General features: G+C 34.0%; 2 protein-coding genes across 7 annotated transcripts in view; one reads left to right on the top strand and one right to left on the bottom strand.

The window, feature by feature from the left end:
* Positions 1–16,969, bottom strand: part of LOC127868846 (uncharacterized) — a 179,708-nt gene that overhangs the window by 96,782 nt on the left and 65,957 nt on the right. The window lies entirely within an intron of this gene.
* The window catches only part of LOC127868845 (uncharacterized), a 47,055-nt gene that overhangs the window by 12,059 nt on the left and 18,027 nt on the right, over positions 1–16,969 (top strand). For all 4 annotated transcript variants that reach the window (XM_052410932.1, XM_052410931.1, XM_052410933.1 and 1 more), the window contains 21 exons: positions 1,282–1,429; positions 1,675–1,841; positions 2,023–2,173; positions 5,287–5,441; positions 5,687–5,834; positions 5,956–6,119; positions 6,502–6,664; positions 6,804–6,973; positions 7,271–7,421; positions 8,167–8,363; positions 8,554–8,704; positions 10,753–10,934; positions 11,204–11,354; positions 11,595–11,767; positions 11,882–12,038; positions 12,196–12,365; positions 12,640–12,853; positions 13,256–13,419; positions 13,597–13,806; positions 14,762–14,923; positions 15,098–15,112. In XM_052410932.1, coding sequence (XP_052266892.1) covers positions 1,282–1,429; positions 1,675–1,841; positions 2,023–2,173; positions 5,287–5,441; positions 5,687–5,834; positions 5,956–6,119; positions 6,502–6,664; positions 6,804–6,973; positions 7,271–7,421; positions 8,167–8,363; positions 8,554–8,704; positions 10,753–10,934; positions 11,204–11,354; positions 11,595–11,767; positions 11,882–12,038; positions 12,196–12,365; positions 12,640–12,853; positions 13,256–13,419; positions 13,597–13,806; positions 14,762–14,923; positions 15,098–15,112 — 3,363 coding nt within the window. The remainder of the gene's footprint in view (positions 1–1,281; positions 1,430–1,674; positions 1,842–2,022; positions 2,174–5,286; positions 5,442–5,686; positions 5,835–5,955; positions 6,120–6,501; positions 6,665–6,803; positions 6,974–7,270; positions 7,422–8,166; positions 8,364–8,553; positions 8,705–10,752; positions 10,935–11,203; positions 11,355–11,594; positions 11,768–11,881; positions 12,039–12,195; positions 12,366–12,639; positions 12,854–13,255; positions 13,420–13,596; positions 13,807–14,761; positions 14,924–15,097; positions 15,113–16,969) is intronic.

Here is a 16,969-nt window from a genome sequence, read left to right as displayed (position 1 = left end):
TTAAAGAGCTATCTGGGTTCAAATGTTTTTCAAATTTTACTCACTTCGTTTGTATGTTTTAATGTTTTTTTTTCTAAATACCTTATTTATAAAAATATTGTGTAAATTGTAAATTTCTTTTTGAACCTATTAATTTTCGAATTGACTGTTATTTGCGCTTTGTATTTCCATTTTCGCAATGACGTTTTGGTTAAGTGTTTCTCAATTCTTAACATCAATACGCTAAAGTAATGCTTGCACTTTAATTTTAACGAAACAAGCCACATAATTTTACCTCTATCCCACAAGAGAAAGACGAGTTAGTTGGTTAAGGCTGAGCGTGCGTGATATCAAACCTGCCAATCCACAGTTCTGGCGTTAGAATGTGACTACTAGGCTAAGGAGCACGACCAGATTATTCCGCTTTTAAATAACAAACGAATGTAGCCCTTAACGAACTAGTTTAACTGCAGAAAATTGACGCCGAGATTATTAAGTTTAACAAATAACATTTGTGTATTAATATTAAGTAATTTAATTGGACTTACGTGAACTACAGATAAATCAACGGCATTTTTGCGACCTACAAGTTATATAGAATTCTCGCGAATGGTTGTAGTAACTATCTCGTGTATGGAAAAGCGTTTTATCAAATTCACGAAGTAAAAATACACTGACAAGCGCGCTCACACGCGCACAAAATAGAAACAGCTTTATAAAATAACTCACATTTAGCAACATAGACACATTGAAGAAAAAAACATCAACAACGCATGAACGAGCTAAGCACTGATCTAGTTCTAGTCAGAGCTAATGTTTTTACGTTAGTTTCGTAAGCGACACCATTTAGCATATTGAAGTTCAGAACTTAGAATTTACAGATAACCGATGAGCTTGTAGCATAAAGCGGATTGCCAATGAAATAGAATATATATGTAGTTACCGGAAATGTGTTACTAAATGATTGAACACTATTTTAAGCTCGAATGATAAATGATGCGATATATTTAATATCTATATTTGCATTTTATGAATAGAAAATAAAATTCAAAAAAATGGTTATACTATAACCACAATTACGAAAATGTTGAACCTTTTACCACTTTATACTGCTTGCCAGATATGTTAACCCGAATGTCGTAGTTAAATGTCGGTAAGGATTAATTGATTGCCGCATAGAACATACCTTTTTCGACATTCTTTTTGTGTTTAATGTATTTTATTTAAGAATGAAATGAAACGTTTAAGACATGGAGACTGTGAATATGTTTTGTTTGTAATAAGTATTAACGCCTGTTGTAGCATCTCTGATACAACTAGGAAATGGACGGACAAATTATATGGGCAAATTGACTATACGCATTGGTGATAGCTTACAATCGGTCAGTGAGTTGCAAGACGAAGAAACTATACAGACTGTATGTAGACTTTTGCTGTTCAACTTAACTGGGTAAATATTTTAAAAGCCAAACAATATGTTTATGGTATAAAATAGTGTAACATTTGTTGCTTTTTGTTAAAATATTTTATGTGCTGTGTAATTAATAGATTATTGATTATTATTTTGATATGCATCTTAAACTGGGCTTTAAATTCGATAAAGCAATTTTTTCTATGCAAAATTTTTCATGTAGTATTTGAGAATGCCTTTATCCATTGACACAGTTCTCTTTGCACCATTTTATTTTATTTCAGAAATTATCAATTATCTTCTGAGGAATTTCTTCGTCAGAAGAACACATACTCTTATGAAATGTTTTCCAAATTAAAATGCAATGGAGATGAAACTGATATACTTGAATGTTTAAACAGTACAGTTTATTCAACAACCACCTACACGAGAGGACCAGGGATTAACTGTCGTGAGTCTAATACTTTTTAATGAACCGGTATCGATGTAAGTTTTATAATACTCAACACCCCCATTTGAACGGTGTTTATTTGTAAATACACATGCAGAATAAAAAGAATGCAACAACTTATAACATTAAAACCCATATCTTATGTGTATGACATATGTAAATGTTCGCTGGTATTTTGCAGAAACCCCCATTCGACTTGATAATGGAAACAGTTACCTATCCGGAAAACTGGAAATTAATGTTAACAAAACATGGCTTCCAGTATGCTCGGACAGATTCAGTTCCAACGATGCGTACGTCATATGTCGAATGCTTGGACACAAACATGTAAGGTAATCATTCAAATCAGAATGTGAATTAACGTTGCGCAACCAAACGCAACATTCAGTCATAGAGTGTCATCTGTTACTCAAACACGCTTATTAACACCACAGCTCTGAATACGCCACTATAAAAATAAAATTTGCCTATCCCAAACTTCGTCAATTCTATTTTGTACAAAGAACTTTCTGAAATGTTTTGTCGTAGAAAGATATTTAGTTTTGCCGAGTTTTCAAAAGATATGGGTATTGTTGCTGTTGGCTATACGTTTTGATGATTACCATAATTGCCAAAGCCTTGCCTGTCACGTTTTTGACTACATGATAAACTATTACCATATTGTTCTTATTCAATTATAAAAATTTAGTTTACAAATCAAAACAAAATATCGAAATGTATTAAAATTGTTGGACTCTTTGCCGTTTTCAGCAGGTAATATTTAATTCATAATACAAATGCATAATATCGGTCACTTTATGTACTCTCTTGTTTCCTTGGTTAGCTTGTTTGCAAGTAAAAATGACGCGCTCATAATTTTATAAATAACTGGCCCACTTAAATCCAATGGTATTGAGACGATGGCCGTAAAAATAATTGCACAAGCGAGAACCAAAATAGTAATCTTGTCGTTCCGGTAATCGAACCCGCTAGTTCGGATCCTCCAGTACTCTACTAACTTAGCTAGCATGATCGGTGTTAAGTTTTTGAGTTAAGACATCTACTACCATATGTTAAATTTCATGGCGAGAAATATTCGCCCTTTATTTATACTGTACCACATGTATGGAAGGTTTTGGGAAGATACTGTGAAGGGGGTATGTGTTCAAAGATATGACACACCATTTTTACGTCATGTTGTCAATGAACTTGGCTTCCATGTGCTGTCAACACACATTTGAAGAAAGTTTCGTGAAGATTCGATGACAAGAGAAAAAGAGAGCGGAAACGGCCAATTGAGCATTTTGGTATAAATAAATAGCAATAACTCGAGATGCGCATTCGCCGGTTATCGATCTTGGCCTCAATTTTATGTCACAATGTTTTACCAGAAAGTTTGGTGGAGATTCAATGTACAGTTTAGACTTTAGAGAGCGGAAACGGGGAATTTCGGAATTTTTCTTTGAATAAACGGCATTAACTGATAATCGAACTTACCGTTTATTTTATGTCAACAAATATTCTCAGAAATTTCGGAGAAAACGCTATAAATTTTGAACGATTTAGAACCGAACATCGCGCTCGCTATATATATAAACTGCAATAACTCGGAAGTTCCTGGTGCAAGTTAGGTTTTTAGCGAACTTGGCTTAAATATGTTATGTCAACATCACGGTTTGGTGAAGATTCGATGAATACCGTACGACTTTGAGAGCGGAAAATGAATTTTCCGCCCGCCCATCCATCCGCAAAGAGGATGAAATAAAAATATAGTATTGGTTTAAAGAAACACAAATAATTAAGTTTTGGATCATACTATGCAATATTCACGATGCGAAGCGCTGAAGTGCAATCTCCATTATTTAAAAAACACGAAATAATACATCTCTCCGTTACAGTAATTGTCACTCTCCCTTATAAATAAACACAGAGCACTACTGGACATCAACTTAACGTTTTTATCTATATTTCTATCGCGAAAATAACAAATTTAGTGGTTTTAAAAAACCTTCAATATGATTGTGTCATAAAGTTACTAAATGTTTACCTTATTGATATACGTTGTCCGATAAGACAACATAAATACGGTATGATATCATGAAATAAAAAGAGGTAAATACATATAATATGTAGGTACATGAACCCTCTCCTTACATGTAATTAATTTCCTCTTCGCGAGTCACAGCTTTGATATCAACGATCAATATTTTCGAAATGTTAATAACATATTTTTCATAAAAACTTTCTTATACTGTATGAATGTTTATCCTGAGACCTGTTTGATACATCACATTCAGAATGTGCATCAGCATCAATGCTAAGCAACACATAATACATATGTTAATAATGTTCAAAAGTATATTCCATTCCTAAGAATATTTTACACATCTATATTTAATGAATATCTGTATTTTAAGGTAATATCTTTACTACTTTACTACAAAATTCAGTCGTATCGCTATCTTTTCGAAAGATCTTTATCTCAGTCAGGTACCCGATACGTTAAGAACACTACGTGTACGTCTCACTACTTATACATGTTGTGTACATGACTAAGTAATTCACAAGACTTACAAAGTCAAGCTCAGGTAATCGTTACAGTTGACGAAAAGAATAAACACTCTCTACATGACGATGTCTCCATACGTATCACCAGCTAAGGTGTATAAAGGTTGTTTAGAAAATATACGGTTAAAAATTGCCCAAATCATTATTATTTACCGATATCAATGCGTTTTTTATTTTGGTCGGTAAGAAACGTTAACTGCATTATTTGTATTTACATATTTACGGTGTTTGGTTTTAATGTTTTCGCAATGTCGTCCGTTGATCCTCTTTACGCATGGCATGAGAATTGTTGCACATGCGCACATCTGCAAATGTAGACTTGCTCGTGCAAACATTAAGACGTTCATGTGCACACTTCATGTGAGACTTACATTTGAGCACACGAAGAAAACTCTATTTCGGATGCCACATCCATAGCAGTGTACAATTCAATTACACTCAACAAGTTCTTATTTTTTTGAAATTCAATCCGACTGTAGTAAACTGATCAATCCTTGTAATTTCTTTAATTATTTTATAACCCACATTTCCCAATAACTATCTTCCTTTAACTAGATATATAACTAACTTAATGGTTATACCTGAGAGGTTAAATGTGCACTGAAGAGTGGACAACCAAAATTGAGGTAACCGAAAAATACTGGTGACATTCTCAATGCTGTAATTTTTTACACATTTTTACAATGCATTTGCACCATCGGTGATTTTTTTCTTACAGAGGATAAACATTGAATTACACTAAACCGAAATATACAGAGACTTATATAGAGGCACACATTTCAAGTTAATTTATTTAATTAAACAAGTTACATTTTATTTAAATCTAAATGAATATTCTTATGTAAACATTTATATCCGGTTAACGAGTGACAAGTAATTCCCGCTTTCCTGTCTAAAGAAACGCAACTATAATGCTAGAAGCAACCAGCGGGTCGTTCGCAGATGGTGGTTTTGTGTGTAATGGAAAGGAAGATGATATTTCGCAATGCACTGGATACACCGGGAAAACCGTGGCATCATGCTCCAGCCAACAGGCCATTGCCATTAACTGTCGTAAGAGCAATCGGGAAACATTTACTTTAAGCAAAATGAACATCATCATTGAAATACGTATCAAATAAGGTCGAATGATTCACTAAAAGTACAACTCTATAATATTGAATTTATACTTGTGAACTCTATTTTTTAATAACTTACATGTTTCTGTTTGAGCACAGAACTTTTCAAAATTAAAATTTTGCAAACATGAACGTTTTTTCAAATGATTTTTTGCTGAAAAATTAACACTTGTTTTTAAGAAACCAGTGTTCGACTAGCGGATGGTCCATCGTCAACTAAAGGTCGAGTTGAAGTGTTTTACAATGGCAACTGGGGTCCTGTTTGCCGATCCACAATCGGAACAAAAGAAGCAAATGTTATATGCAGATCCGCTGGATTTAGATACACGTTAGTCAAATAAAGTTTTACTAGAATAACTAAAAATTGAAATGTTCTGCGTTCACGTTAACATGTTCATTAGTTTTTTAAAAATCTAACTTTCATACATCTGTCAAATATTTTGTTTTAGATATGGTCATGTACAGGACAGTTTTAAATACAGCAACAAAACATTCAACAAATACATGATATCTGGTCTTGTTTGTACCGGATACGAAGAGACAATCACCGAATGCAGTGCTAATGAATGGTGGAATAACACGTGCTATGGAGGACCGCTTGTGTTAGAATGCAGTATGTACGGATTTATTGTTATGGGCATATTGTCTTGTTGTGTAAGATTGTTTAGGTGGATTATTAGCCATTGTCATCATTATTCCAGTCATATGACGCAGGTCAGTTTACCAACTCGCACTTTTGGTTAGCTGGTTAGCCAGAATAAAGGTCTCGTACCTGACAACTGCCTAATTGAATAAGAGGTAGAAGAATGGACGTATAAAGCAATTTCATGCCCAATGCCTTCACAAGTTTTGAATTATAAGGCGAGTCCGGGCAATTAACCAGCGATCCTCGGATTTCTATCAGCTTAGCCAGCCAGATCTAGCTTAATTATATTGAACTTGCATGTTTGCTTGTGCCTTAAGACAGTTAATGGTATATTGACATTCTTTTACAGGGACATCGATAACACTACAGCCTGGTGTTAGTAAATACTATGGATGGGTTCAGCTGAATTTCCAAGATCCATACACAACAAAGTATGGTTCGTTGTGTGGATCTGGCTTTAGTTCTGATGACGCTGATGTTGTTTGTACTTTGATCGGTGCTCCGACCTTTGGGTAAATGATATTTCAAGTATTTTATGTAATGAAAAGGAAACGTATATAGTCAAATAAGTTATTGAAATACTATGTTTTGAGAACCAAGAAGCAACACCATAACAATCGCTGACGTTTAAAGTTGCACACTTTTTTTAAGAAACGCAACGGTGTATCCGAAGAACAAGTTCGGATCTCATCACAGCTTTGTTATTGAACAAGTAAACTGTTCAGGAAGAGAACACGATCTGCAAGAATGTCTGTCCAAACCGTGGTCAGAGTCTTTTCACACTTGCAACGCCAGCTACACAACGGTGGCAATAAATTGTCGTACGTTTCATCGTGACTTTCATGTGTTTATAATTTCAATTTATGATTAGCACTGCAGTTTTCAAACAAAACAAAAGTGTTATTTTGTTTGGTTTACCGCTATAATCAAACAAAACCATACATAATGACAATGTATCTATGTGTGAGTACATGTCACTTACAAGAAGCACTTTAAAACTCTGAACAATGCAAGCTTCTTAAACAGACGTTTATCTAATCAACAATAAAGATGAAACAGATTAATAAATAAGATACACTTTCAACGTTTTTATAAACTTCTGCTCGCTCTTTATTCAGGGCCCGACACGCCAACCCGACTTCAAGGGAATGATCTAAAAAGGGGGTTAGTTGAAGTGTTTTTCGACGGATCGTGGTATAGTATGTGTGACTTCAACTTCAACTTCAAAGAAGCTGCTGTAGTTTGCAAAAAACTTGGATACAAAATTGGGTATGCTGTAATAATGAAATATCGACTGGATATTTCAGTATTGACATTTGACAAAGTTTCGAAGCATTAATTGTGTTATTTAAAAAATATGTCAGATGATCGCAAAAATCAATATTACTTCTAACATTATGAGATTATATAAAACTCATATGAAATACTCAGTACTTGATTTAGCGATATGGGGATCAATTAAGAAATTTAACATTTGTAAACATACCATATACGTGTCTTTACGATTCAAATTCAAATATGAAGCATAACCGGCATTTTTTTAATATTGTTTGTACCGAGATTGTACTTAACACGTTTGTCAAGCTATGATAGCAGACACCTTCACTTTTAGCAGGGATTTATTTCGGTTTTCATATGATAACTATATTTTTTTGAATTTTACAAATGAAACTTTATTCTTAAATTTAACATAAATTATACGTTTTACTTAGAGTTTAATATATATTTAACGTAAGATAAGACATACCTATTGGCATTGGCTATCCTACATCGTCATGCTTGATCATAAAAAGATTAAACACATTTAAACATGTAACAATTAATTTGGATACTCACATTCATGGAATTGTATCAAAGACAATTATGCATTAAATCTTGTGAGAAGTTATTACGACTAGAAATTATTTGAAAATGTGTAATGTAAATGATATTACTATTAAATAAATAAGACCATACTTGACGTTGTGTCAGACTTTTCTGAACAGCTATTGTCATATTCTATACACTGTTTCAGGACTCCTGATATTCAGTACAGCTCAAGAGATGCTCTTATATATGGCATGACGTGCAATGGAGATGAAACCGATATTTCCCAGTGCCAGTTTACATTACACCCTTCAGAATACGCCACATATCCATGGACAGTTGGACGTTGTTCATCTAGTTCTTCAGATAGTGAATACACACATAGAGCAGGAGTCATATGTAGTAGTACGTTTACTTATAATATTACCGAAACAGGAAACACACGAATTAAAACTGTCGGTTATATTTTGACGGTCGTTTGTTTTGTCGATACACATGACATGAATTTGGGTTGCGTACACATAGTAATTTACATGTACACTACGCATGAACTGAAATATATATTAATAAAAAAATAACAACTTGATCTTTTCAGACAACCGTGTAAGGCTGGTCAGTAACGTTAACAATTACCAGGGACGAGTAGAGTTCCAGTATTTTGGAGTCTGGGGAACTGTCTGTAATACAAACTTTAACCAAAACGATGCACGTGTCATATGCAAACTGGCTGGGTATGACACTTTGAGGTACGCTATTTGAACATTCTAAAAACCATATAAGGTCTTAGCAATATTTTAATGATCGCGGCGATCATTTTGTTCAAAGACATCACACGTATGGCCTGCCACTGATGGATGATAAGATAACATTGTCTTCTTTGCTTCGCCTCGATTTCATATCATGATGTTGACACGTCGAAAGCAAACAAGCAATAATTACTTTACACTGCGTTCAATTTAAAATAAACAGTTCATTAAACCTTTCTAAAAGTCAAATGCTTTATGTGCACGCCGTTGCCAAACCGCAATGTTCGTAGTGTTAAAGATATGAAAAGAACGCGATAAGGGTGCAGTATACAGTAATAATGTCGCAAGGCCACTATGTGAGCGCTACAGAATATTTACACCTTTGCCAGCGCTGTTGCAACGTATGACTGGCTCTTAAATATAGCTCAAAATATAATGTTTAACAGCATACGTGCAACTCCAGTAACACGGCTGTTACTACCGTGTTACCGTATATGATCCCTGCGATCATTTTGTTCAAAGACATCACAAGTATGGCCTGCCTCTGATGGATGAGAAGACAAGTCGAAAGCAAAAAAGCAATAATTACGTTACAATGCGTTCAATTAAAAATAAACATTTAATTAAACCTTTCTAAAAGTCAAATGCTTTATGTGCACGCCGTTGCCACACCGCAATGTTCGTAGTGTTAAAGATATGACAATAACGCGATAAGGGTGCAGTATACAGTAATAATGTCGTGAGCGCTACAGAATGTTCATGGTATAATTCTTGCTACAGAATATTAATTTTATAATTTTGAGCAATTTCTCACATCGATAACATGGTGTGTTGACAGACTTTAATTACACCTTGCAAGCCCTGTCGCAACGTATGACTGGCCCTTAAATATAGCTCAAAAATATAATGTTTAACATTATAAGCGATCGTTATTAAATACTCACATTGGAGTGTACCAAAGATTGTGACGTTGGTTTGTCACAATACTGAAGATGGTTTATTGTATGTAGATTGAAGCCCCATAAACACTCAAAATCAACGAATATTTCGTGAAATATTTCATAAAAAGCAGTGTTCCTTATAGCAATAGGCAAACTTTTAACGTTAGATGTGGTCTGGTAACATAGATTTAACGAGATACAAAATGCTCGTTTTTATTTCTTGTGTGACAATATATTTCATGTGAATTTGCTCGCGACCATATCCGAACATTTACGAGCGAACACGACGTTGGCTTCGGGCAGCGTCGGAAGCACGACGTAGTTCTCATTAATAATCAATATGTTAATAATAAATGCAGCTCAAGCGAGGTCGTCCTGCTCTAAGCGGTTCAGCAAGAACATGAAAAGAAAAGAGTGTTCTCAAATGAAAGGGTATGCGGGGTAATACATAACTGTGTTAATGGATCATTATTTTATTCTTTTCGGTGGTTTATAGAGACATATCAGTGAATTAAAACTGATAATTTCACTGTTTCAAACAGTGAAAATTAATAGTGAAAATTATCGATAATTTTCACTGTTTACTGTGAAATGATGTCATTTTTTATGAAATGACGTCATTATCCCAGCAAAATTCTTTAGTCAAACTCTTTAACAATGTACTAAACTGTGAAAAAAAGCATAAAATAAAAATAAAATTTGTTGGACTTGGTGGAATATCGATTTTAATTCACTCGTGATCATATACAATATATATTTTCACTCGTGGCGGCGCCACTCGTGAAAATATTTTCTATGATCACTCGTGAATTAAAATCGACAATCTTGCCTGTGCTTTCTATTAGGTCCGCGCGTTAAGTTTATTTATCGACATATTTTACGAAATATTCGTTGACTTTGGTTGTTTAAGGGAATTTAATACAATTATTTAAATTTTTGAATTTCTTCAAGTTTTGTCAACCTTCTATGGTTATCGATTATTTAAAGTTGGTACTTTGGTGTGTTTAAAACAAAATAGAGCTTATGTGTTACTTTTTGCAAAATATGTTCACATTTTCCTATTGATTTTGTATGAGTTAATTGAAAACGAAACTATTTGGGTTGCAGTAACATCACAATACACACAAATGCAAACAAGTACGGACCAGGGTCAGGTAACCTGATTGTTGAAGACTTGCAGTGCAATGGAACAGAGACGGACCTTGATGAATGTACTTCGTACCCATGGAAGGAAAATTCTGCAAAAACACCGTGTAACTCGCATTACTATGATGTCGGCGTTAATTGTAGTAAGTACTAAAAGCGGATAAATATACACTTCGGTGACTTCGGTTTGTTATTTTTGATGTATGTGTTGCATATCTCTCTTGCATTTAATTATAAATATATATGCAACAGCCAACACAATAATAAAAAAATAAGCCCTGTTGGATGTAAACACTTTTATTTCATATACCTTAACATTTATACCCTGAAAGAACAAAGTTAACCGTAAATTTTATAAATACGGATTAAAAATACTTTGAACACGTATCAATACATGCGTTTCTTTTCACAGGACCTGTAACACCAATGCGCTTTGTGGGTGGAACTAACTATTCTGGGAGAGTTGAAATCGAGTACAAAGGAGTTTGGGGCACGATCTGCGACAACTACTTCGATGAAAACGACGCTAAAGTGATATGCAGAATGAAAGGACTCAATACAAAGTAACTTATTCTTACATAAGACGTGTCAACTTATAGTATTTGAAACGGCTGTTTTGCAACGCAATTTGTTTGTATGAAATAAATTCAAAACATGCATAATTTTGTTCTGAAGACTATATATAATCACAAAAAAACTGAATTTGTTGTCTATTTAAAGAAAACGCCGAATCCAAACAAGATGTAAAATAACCCAGTGTACCGTTTGCTCTGGTTGTCTCTAAATGTCTTGTTTTTGTTTAGGAGCTTAGCGATACGAACGAACGGCTTTTACGGGATGGGGAATGAAAGTATTTTGTTATCAAGCCTGAACTGCCGTGGCGACGAGCCTGACATCTCCGAGTGTAGTATTGGTTACCGATGGGGCAGTACTTATTACTTTTGTTCTCACAACAACGATGTAGCGGTGCAGTGTAGTACGTTTTTTTTATTTTTTATTACTGTTTAACATATGACATGTTATATTAATGAAAGCGTCGAGATGCACTGTCATTTTTTATACTCATATATTTCTTATTGTTGTTTAATAGACACACCTGTTCGAGTTCGGGAAGGCCTGACATTCTATTCAGGTATAGTTGAGGTTTATATCAACAGCGGATGGCAGCGTGTATGCAAAGACAATTTTACAATGGGCGATGCGATTGCGATTTGTAATCAGGCAGGAAAGAGAGACAACTACCATGGGCGAGTACCATACAATACAATTATCAAAATTGCTTTCAGAATAAAGCGTCTTTAAAAATAAGTAACATGTTTCCTGTATCGATATACGACTTTGGTCGTTATATATACAACAACCTGTATATAGACTTATAATGACGATAACAAATTTATATTGCAGAAATGTCTCAATTCACAATCAATATTTCGCAAATATTACTGCTGAACATACGACTCTTGGTGGGTTCGGTTGTCTTGGCGACGAAAGTGATTTATACGATTGTGGATCCGGACAGTGGGTTGAGTCAGCACACTATTGTCCTAGTGGAGAAAACGTAGCTCTTAATTGCCGTGAGTAGTAAACACGCGTACATTTTGTTTACTCGCAGATTCTAGAAGTTAATTTATTCAGCTGTTTTCTAGTGTTGGTTTTTATCGTCCCGCATAATGAGTACGTATGTTTTAAATACATTGAACATTCATGAAAAAGGTTTTCTTGGCAAACATATTTAATACCTGGGGTAGAATTTATATCAGTATTGATCAATTAAAACTGGTCGTGCACAATATTGGCATTTTCGTTTTGTTCATTTTGCATTTCTGACATTGTTATGTATATATGCAGGTGCTCAAACTCCTGTAAGATTAATGGATGGTCTGCATGAGGCAGGAAACAATGGAAAACATACACATGTACAGGGAAGGGTAGAAATCCAGTATAGGAGGTTTGACCAGAGTTTACAAAAGTACCGTGATGATCACTGGGGCACAATTTGTGATGATCAGTTTGGAGATGAAGATGCCTTGGTGTTGTGCTCTATGCTGGGATACTCTGTTGGGTACGGACTCTTCTTTACACTTGTTCTTACCATATTCATATTTCAAAAATGATAAAGCTACTCATTTTATGAACTTGTATGTGAGCAAGTTGTATGCATATGATATGTTACTATACTTGTTGTCCACATAAATATTATATTGTTGTGCTTCACAAAAATTGACCATACTCAAAAATGGGAGATTATTCATGTCGCATAATTTAAAAATTATTTACACAATGAATAGTCATAACAATTTGGAAAAAAATATGTACAGTTAATGTTTAAATATTTAACATAAGTTGACACCATAAAACTTTTTTTTCATGAATCGGATTAAACTGATTTAGGTGTCATTAACTGGTATATATATCAATTTCACTGCTTGCCAATGACAGTAATGCACTACATATCATCTTACAGTAAGGTATACCGCCCAGAGGCAGAATATCCCATGTTTGGCAATGAGACAATTATACTGGACGACCTGCAATGTCTCGGAGTTGAAGGAGATGTATCCGAGTGTAAATCACGAGAGTGGGGCACCCATGACTGCGTACACGACGAAGACGTAGCCATTTATTGTAGTGCGTATATATTTTGTCACGTCAAAATCAACAATTAATTACTGTCAGTACTAACACAAAACCATCGTATGCAATTCCACCGGTCGCTAAGAACTTATTTATTTAATGTTGTTTCCACCTTTTTCCAATAGGTGATGTTTACAATACCGTATGGGTATGGGTATATTTCTTATTCAGACTACCAAGACAACATTGATCCCTGCGACAAAGAGAACTACAAGAGACTCCCTAACCTAGAAATGAGGCTGGTAAACTTCAGAACAAAGTCGAATCCCATAAATGACAACAAACTTTCATTGGGCTGGTACTATGTTGGCAACAACACTTTGCCAGACCAAGCACCTCCAATGAACAGATGTGCTACATTTTTCCCGGTGTATAGCAACGGTAATGCTTTTGTTTTCATTTTTGTTTTATGACCCAAGTGTAATTTTCGTAAACGCTTGCAATACTAATATGTGGCCTTAATTTCATACTTACAAAATACGCAAAATTATCGGTGTTGTAAAATATTTATATATCTTAAGGAATCGTGTGTTCTCTTACGTTGTAATTACTTAATAATACACAAGTTCGTACGTTCACACTTTGTGCAAACAATTGAGGTAAAAAAAACTAAAGGCAAGAGAAAAACAACATATTTGAACTTCTTTTATAAGCCGATTTATACATAAACGAATCATAACACGGCTTCGGAATTTAAAACGGCACAACACACATACGTATTAGAAGTATAATAGTAAGTTATTAAAACGTCATTTCAATTTAAAAGAAAGTGTTTTCTTTCACATAATTAAAAAGGCATGAAGAATCGTGTTCCCCACATTATATAATGTTTTTGTAAACACACGCAACTAACGTGCAAAAAAGGTATTTTGTCACAATTATAGCATATTTAATAAAAATAGAAAAATATGTTTCTATTGTATTAACAAAGTATATAATATCCTTTATAGCGCATGCGCTAAATTAAATAACGTTACTAGGGCTCCGTTGAGCCAAGCTTAACTGAGAAGGTCGGCTTTTCAATACATTATAGTTGTGTTACTCGCTTATCTTCGTGTAAACGAAGAACACATTAGGAATAGTACAACTACTAGCAAGCAATGCAGACATAATTCCTCAAATCAGTTGGACACATAGTTATAAAATATGTCAAACTTAGAATGTCATTCTGATATTAAACAATTCGTGCTTAAAGTATCTTGCTTTAATGTGGTTTAACATTAGAAAACTTTACTTTGTAACTAAGTAACAACGTTGTTTTGTTTGTAAACTTACATTCCGCTTAAACGCATCGCTAACATACTGTTTATGCTAAAATCGTTTTTAACAAATTCAGATCCCAACGCGGTACCCAAACTAGAGGATAAAATCAAGTCTGTTAAAGCAGAACAGTCGGGAGATTCCAGCATAACATATGACTTACAAGCAAAGAACTGCGGAGGTTACTATGTATATCGACTAGGTCCAACCGTAACAAAAGACAGTGCCTATTGTTTTGGTAATATGTTTATAACACAAATGTTTTTGTTGTAAACATGATTTTGATGAAGTTGTGTGCCGCGTGGACTTTATGCTATTGCTGCTTAAATCCTTCTATTGCGTAAAATTGTAACTTTTGTTAAATGTATATAGTATGTTTTTCACAACTTATGTGAATGTTGGTGCTTTTCAGGTATTGGCTCGGAAAGTAAGTGTTTATTAAATACCTTTGTACGTTTTGGAAGAATATTTAACTTTTCTGGACACATAAACCATATCCAACCATTATTATATTAGAATTTGACTTTGAAATCCTTTTGGCAAATAGCTCACAATGAGTCTTATTTTGGGCAAATGATAAACTCCAAAACTTGTCAACATCATTTATTAAATAATATATACAGTTATTTAACATAACTGGACATCAGATATAAATACGGCTCAATACTTACATATTTGTAGTATAAAAGTAACGTTATACAACTTAATAGTTATTTTTAAAGTGTTTCGTCACTTTACCTAAATGTAAATGCATGGTCCTGTTCCCAACCACAATATAATATATTTATAGAAGTAACACGCCGTGACTAAGATTTGCCTATGAGGAATATTTCAATATTTAAGCTAAAATTCATTGTTTACCTTAACAATTGTTTGTTAAGCAATTGTAATCCTCAAGTCTTGTAGTAGAAAGACGTTTATTAATACTTATTATTGAAAACATGTAAATGAAAGAAAAGTTAAGCAACTGAACAAAATCCGATGAAATGAAACACAAACTAATGTTGTACATGTTGCAAAATTATCGAAGATAACTTCTGGTGTAGCAAAAACTAACTGAAAATTACCAAATTACTAAATTTCGTTTTTGTTCCGTAAAGAAACTACGTAAAGTGGTTGAGTTACCATAACCCTGTCACTGGCTAGATACTGCCTATATGTAAAGATGTCCGACTCTTCTCTGTGATACAAGCCATTTATAAATTGCACACATGTCTAATTCATATTATCATGTATTTTACACGTGTCCGCAACATTTTTGGTGAATTAATTATACATTTCTGACTACGTCAAAAGATGAACGCTTTGGATGCGTTTATTTAGATATTGAGCTTTTGTCAAAATTTCACTGCCAAAAAACGGTTTGCTGGGGGTGCATGCATTTAGGCGAAAGTAGTTTTCTGAGAAAATGCATGATATATCTTTTTTTCCCCCTTAATTTCGAAAACAAAATCATATATCTCTTTAAATATATACTAGGTTTTCTCAATTTTATAAAATGACTTTGCAAGAAAACAGCATTGAAAGTTCACCGTTTTATAAGGGAAACCTATTGGAATCGGAATCGGAATAAACTAACTTTAACAAGAATTAGATGGTGGCTCTTTAGTGTCCATTTTTGTATACCATTATCACATAGCTGCATTATTTTATAAATTGCTTTCTTTAGCGGCTAAACATAATGATTAATATCACAATATATAAGTTGCCTATGATTTTTTTTATGAGCTACATGATTTTTTCGGGTACAGTAGTGAAAGAAAAATACGCTCTAACTGCAAATACGATCGTGTTTTAAAGCCAGATATAGATGCGATGTTTTTCATAATCACAAAATATGAGTTTCTTTTAATATAACATTCGTCCAAATAAACATTAAGAATAGTTTATTTCTACGGAGTTCCTTCTTGCCTCAGGCATGAAGACCATTTAACAAACATGCCTTTTGTGAATATTTTATGTATCCTATGCGAAATCAAACATTTCGTGCATTTCATTCAGTTGAACGTTGAGATTTACACGGGGAGTGCGTTTATAAAGGTATTGGGCTTTTGTCGGAATTTAATTGCCCACCCTGTTTTCTAATGGTCCCTTCATCTCGGCGATGGTATTTTCTTTAACAATGATTTACTTTTTTTTTCTTCAAATTTTCGAAATATGACATATTTGTCTTCCAATAAATACTCTGTGTACACTTTCTGACGTAAAGGAAAGTAAACAAAAGGCTTGAAACTTCACCATTTCATAATGGTACCCATGTGAATTGGATTAAGTTTAAACTTAC

This window comes from Dreissena polymorpha, chromosome 2 (assembly GCF_020536995.1).
Source record: "Dreissena polymorpha isolate Duluth1 chromosome 2, UMN_Dpol_1.0, whole genome shotgun sequence".
Taxonomy (NCBI): domain Eukaryota; kingdom Metazoa; phylum Mollusca; class Bivalvia; order Myida; family Dreissenidae; genus Dreissena; species Dreissena polymorpha.
The sequence above is the reverse complement of the archived record's forward strand: the minus strand, read 5'-3'. Positions and strand labels throughout refer to the sequence as shown.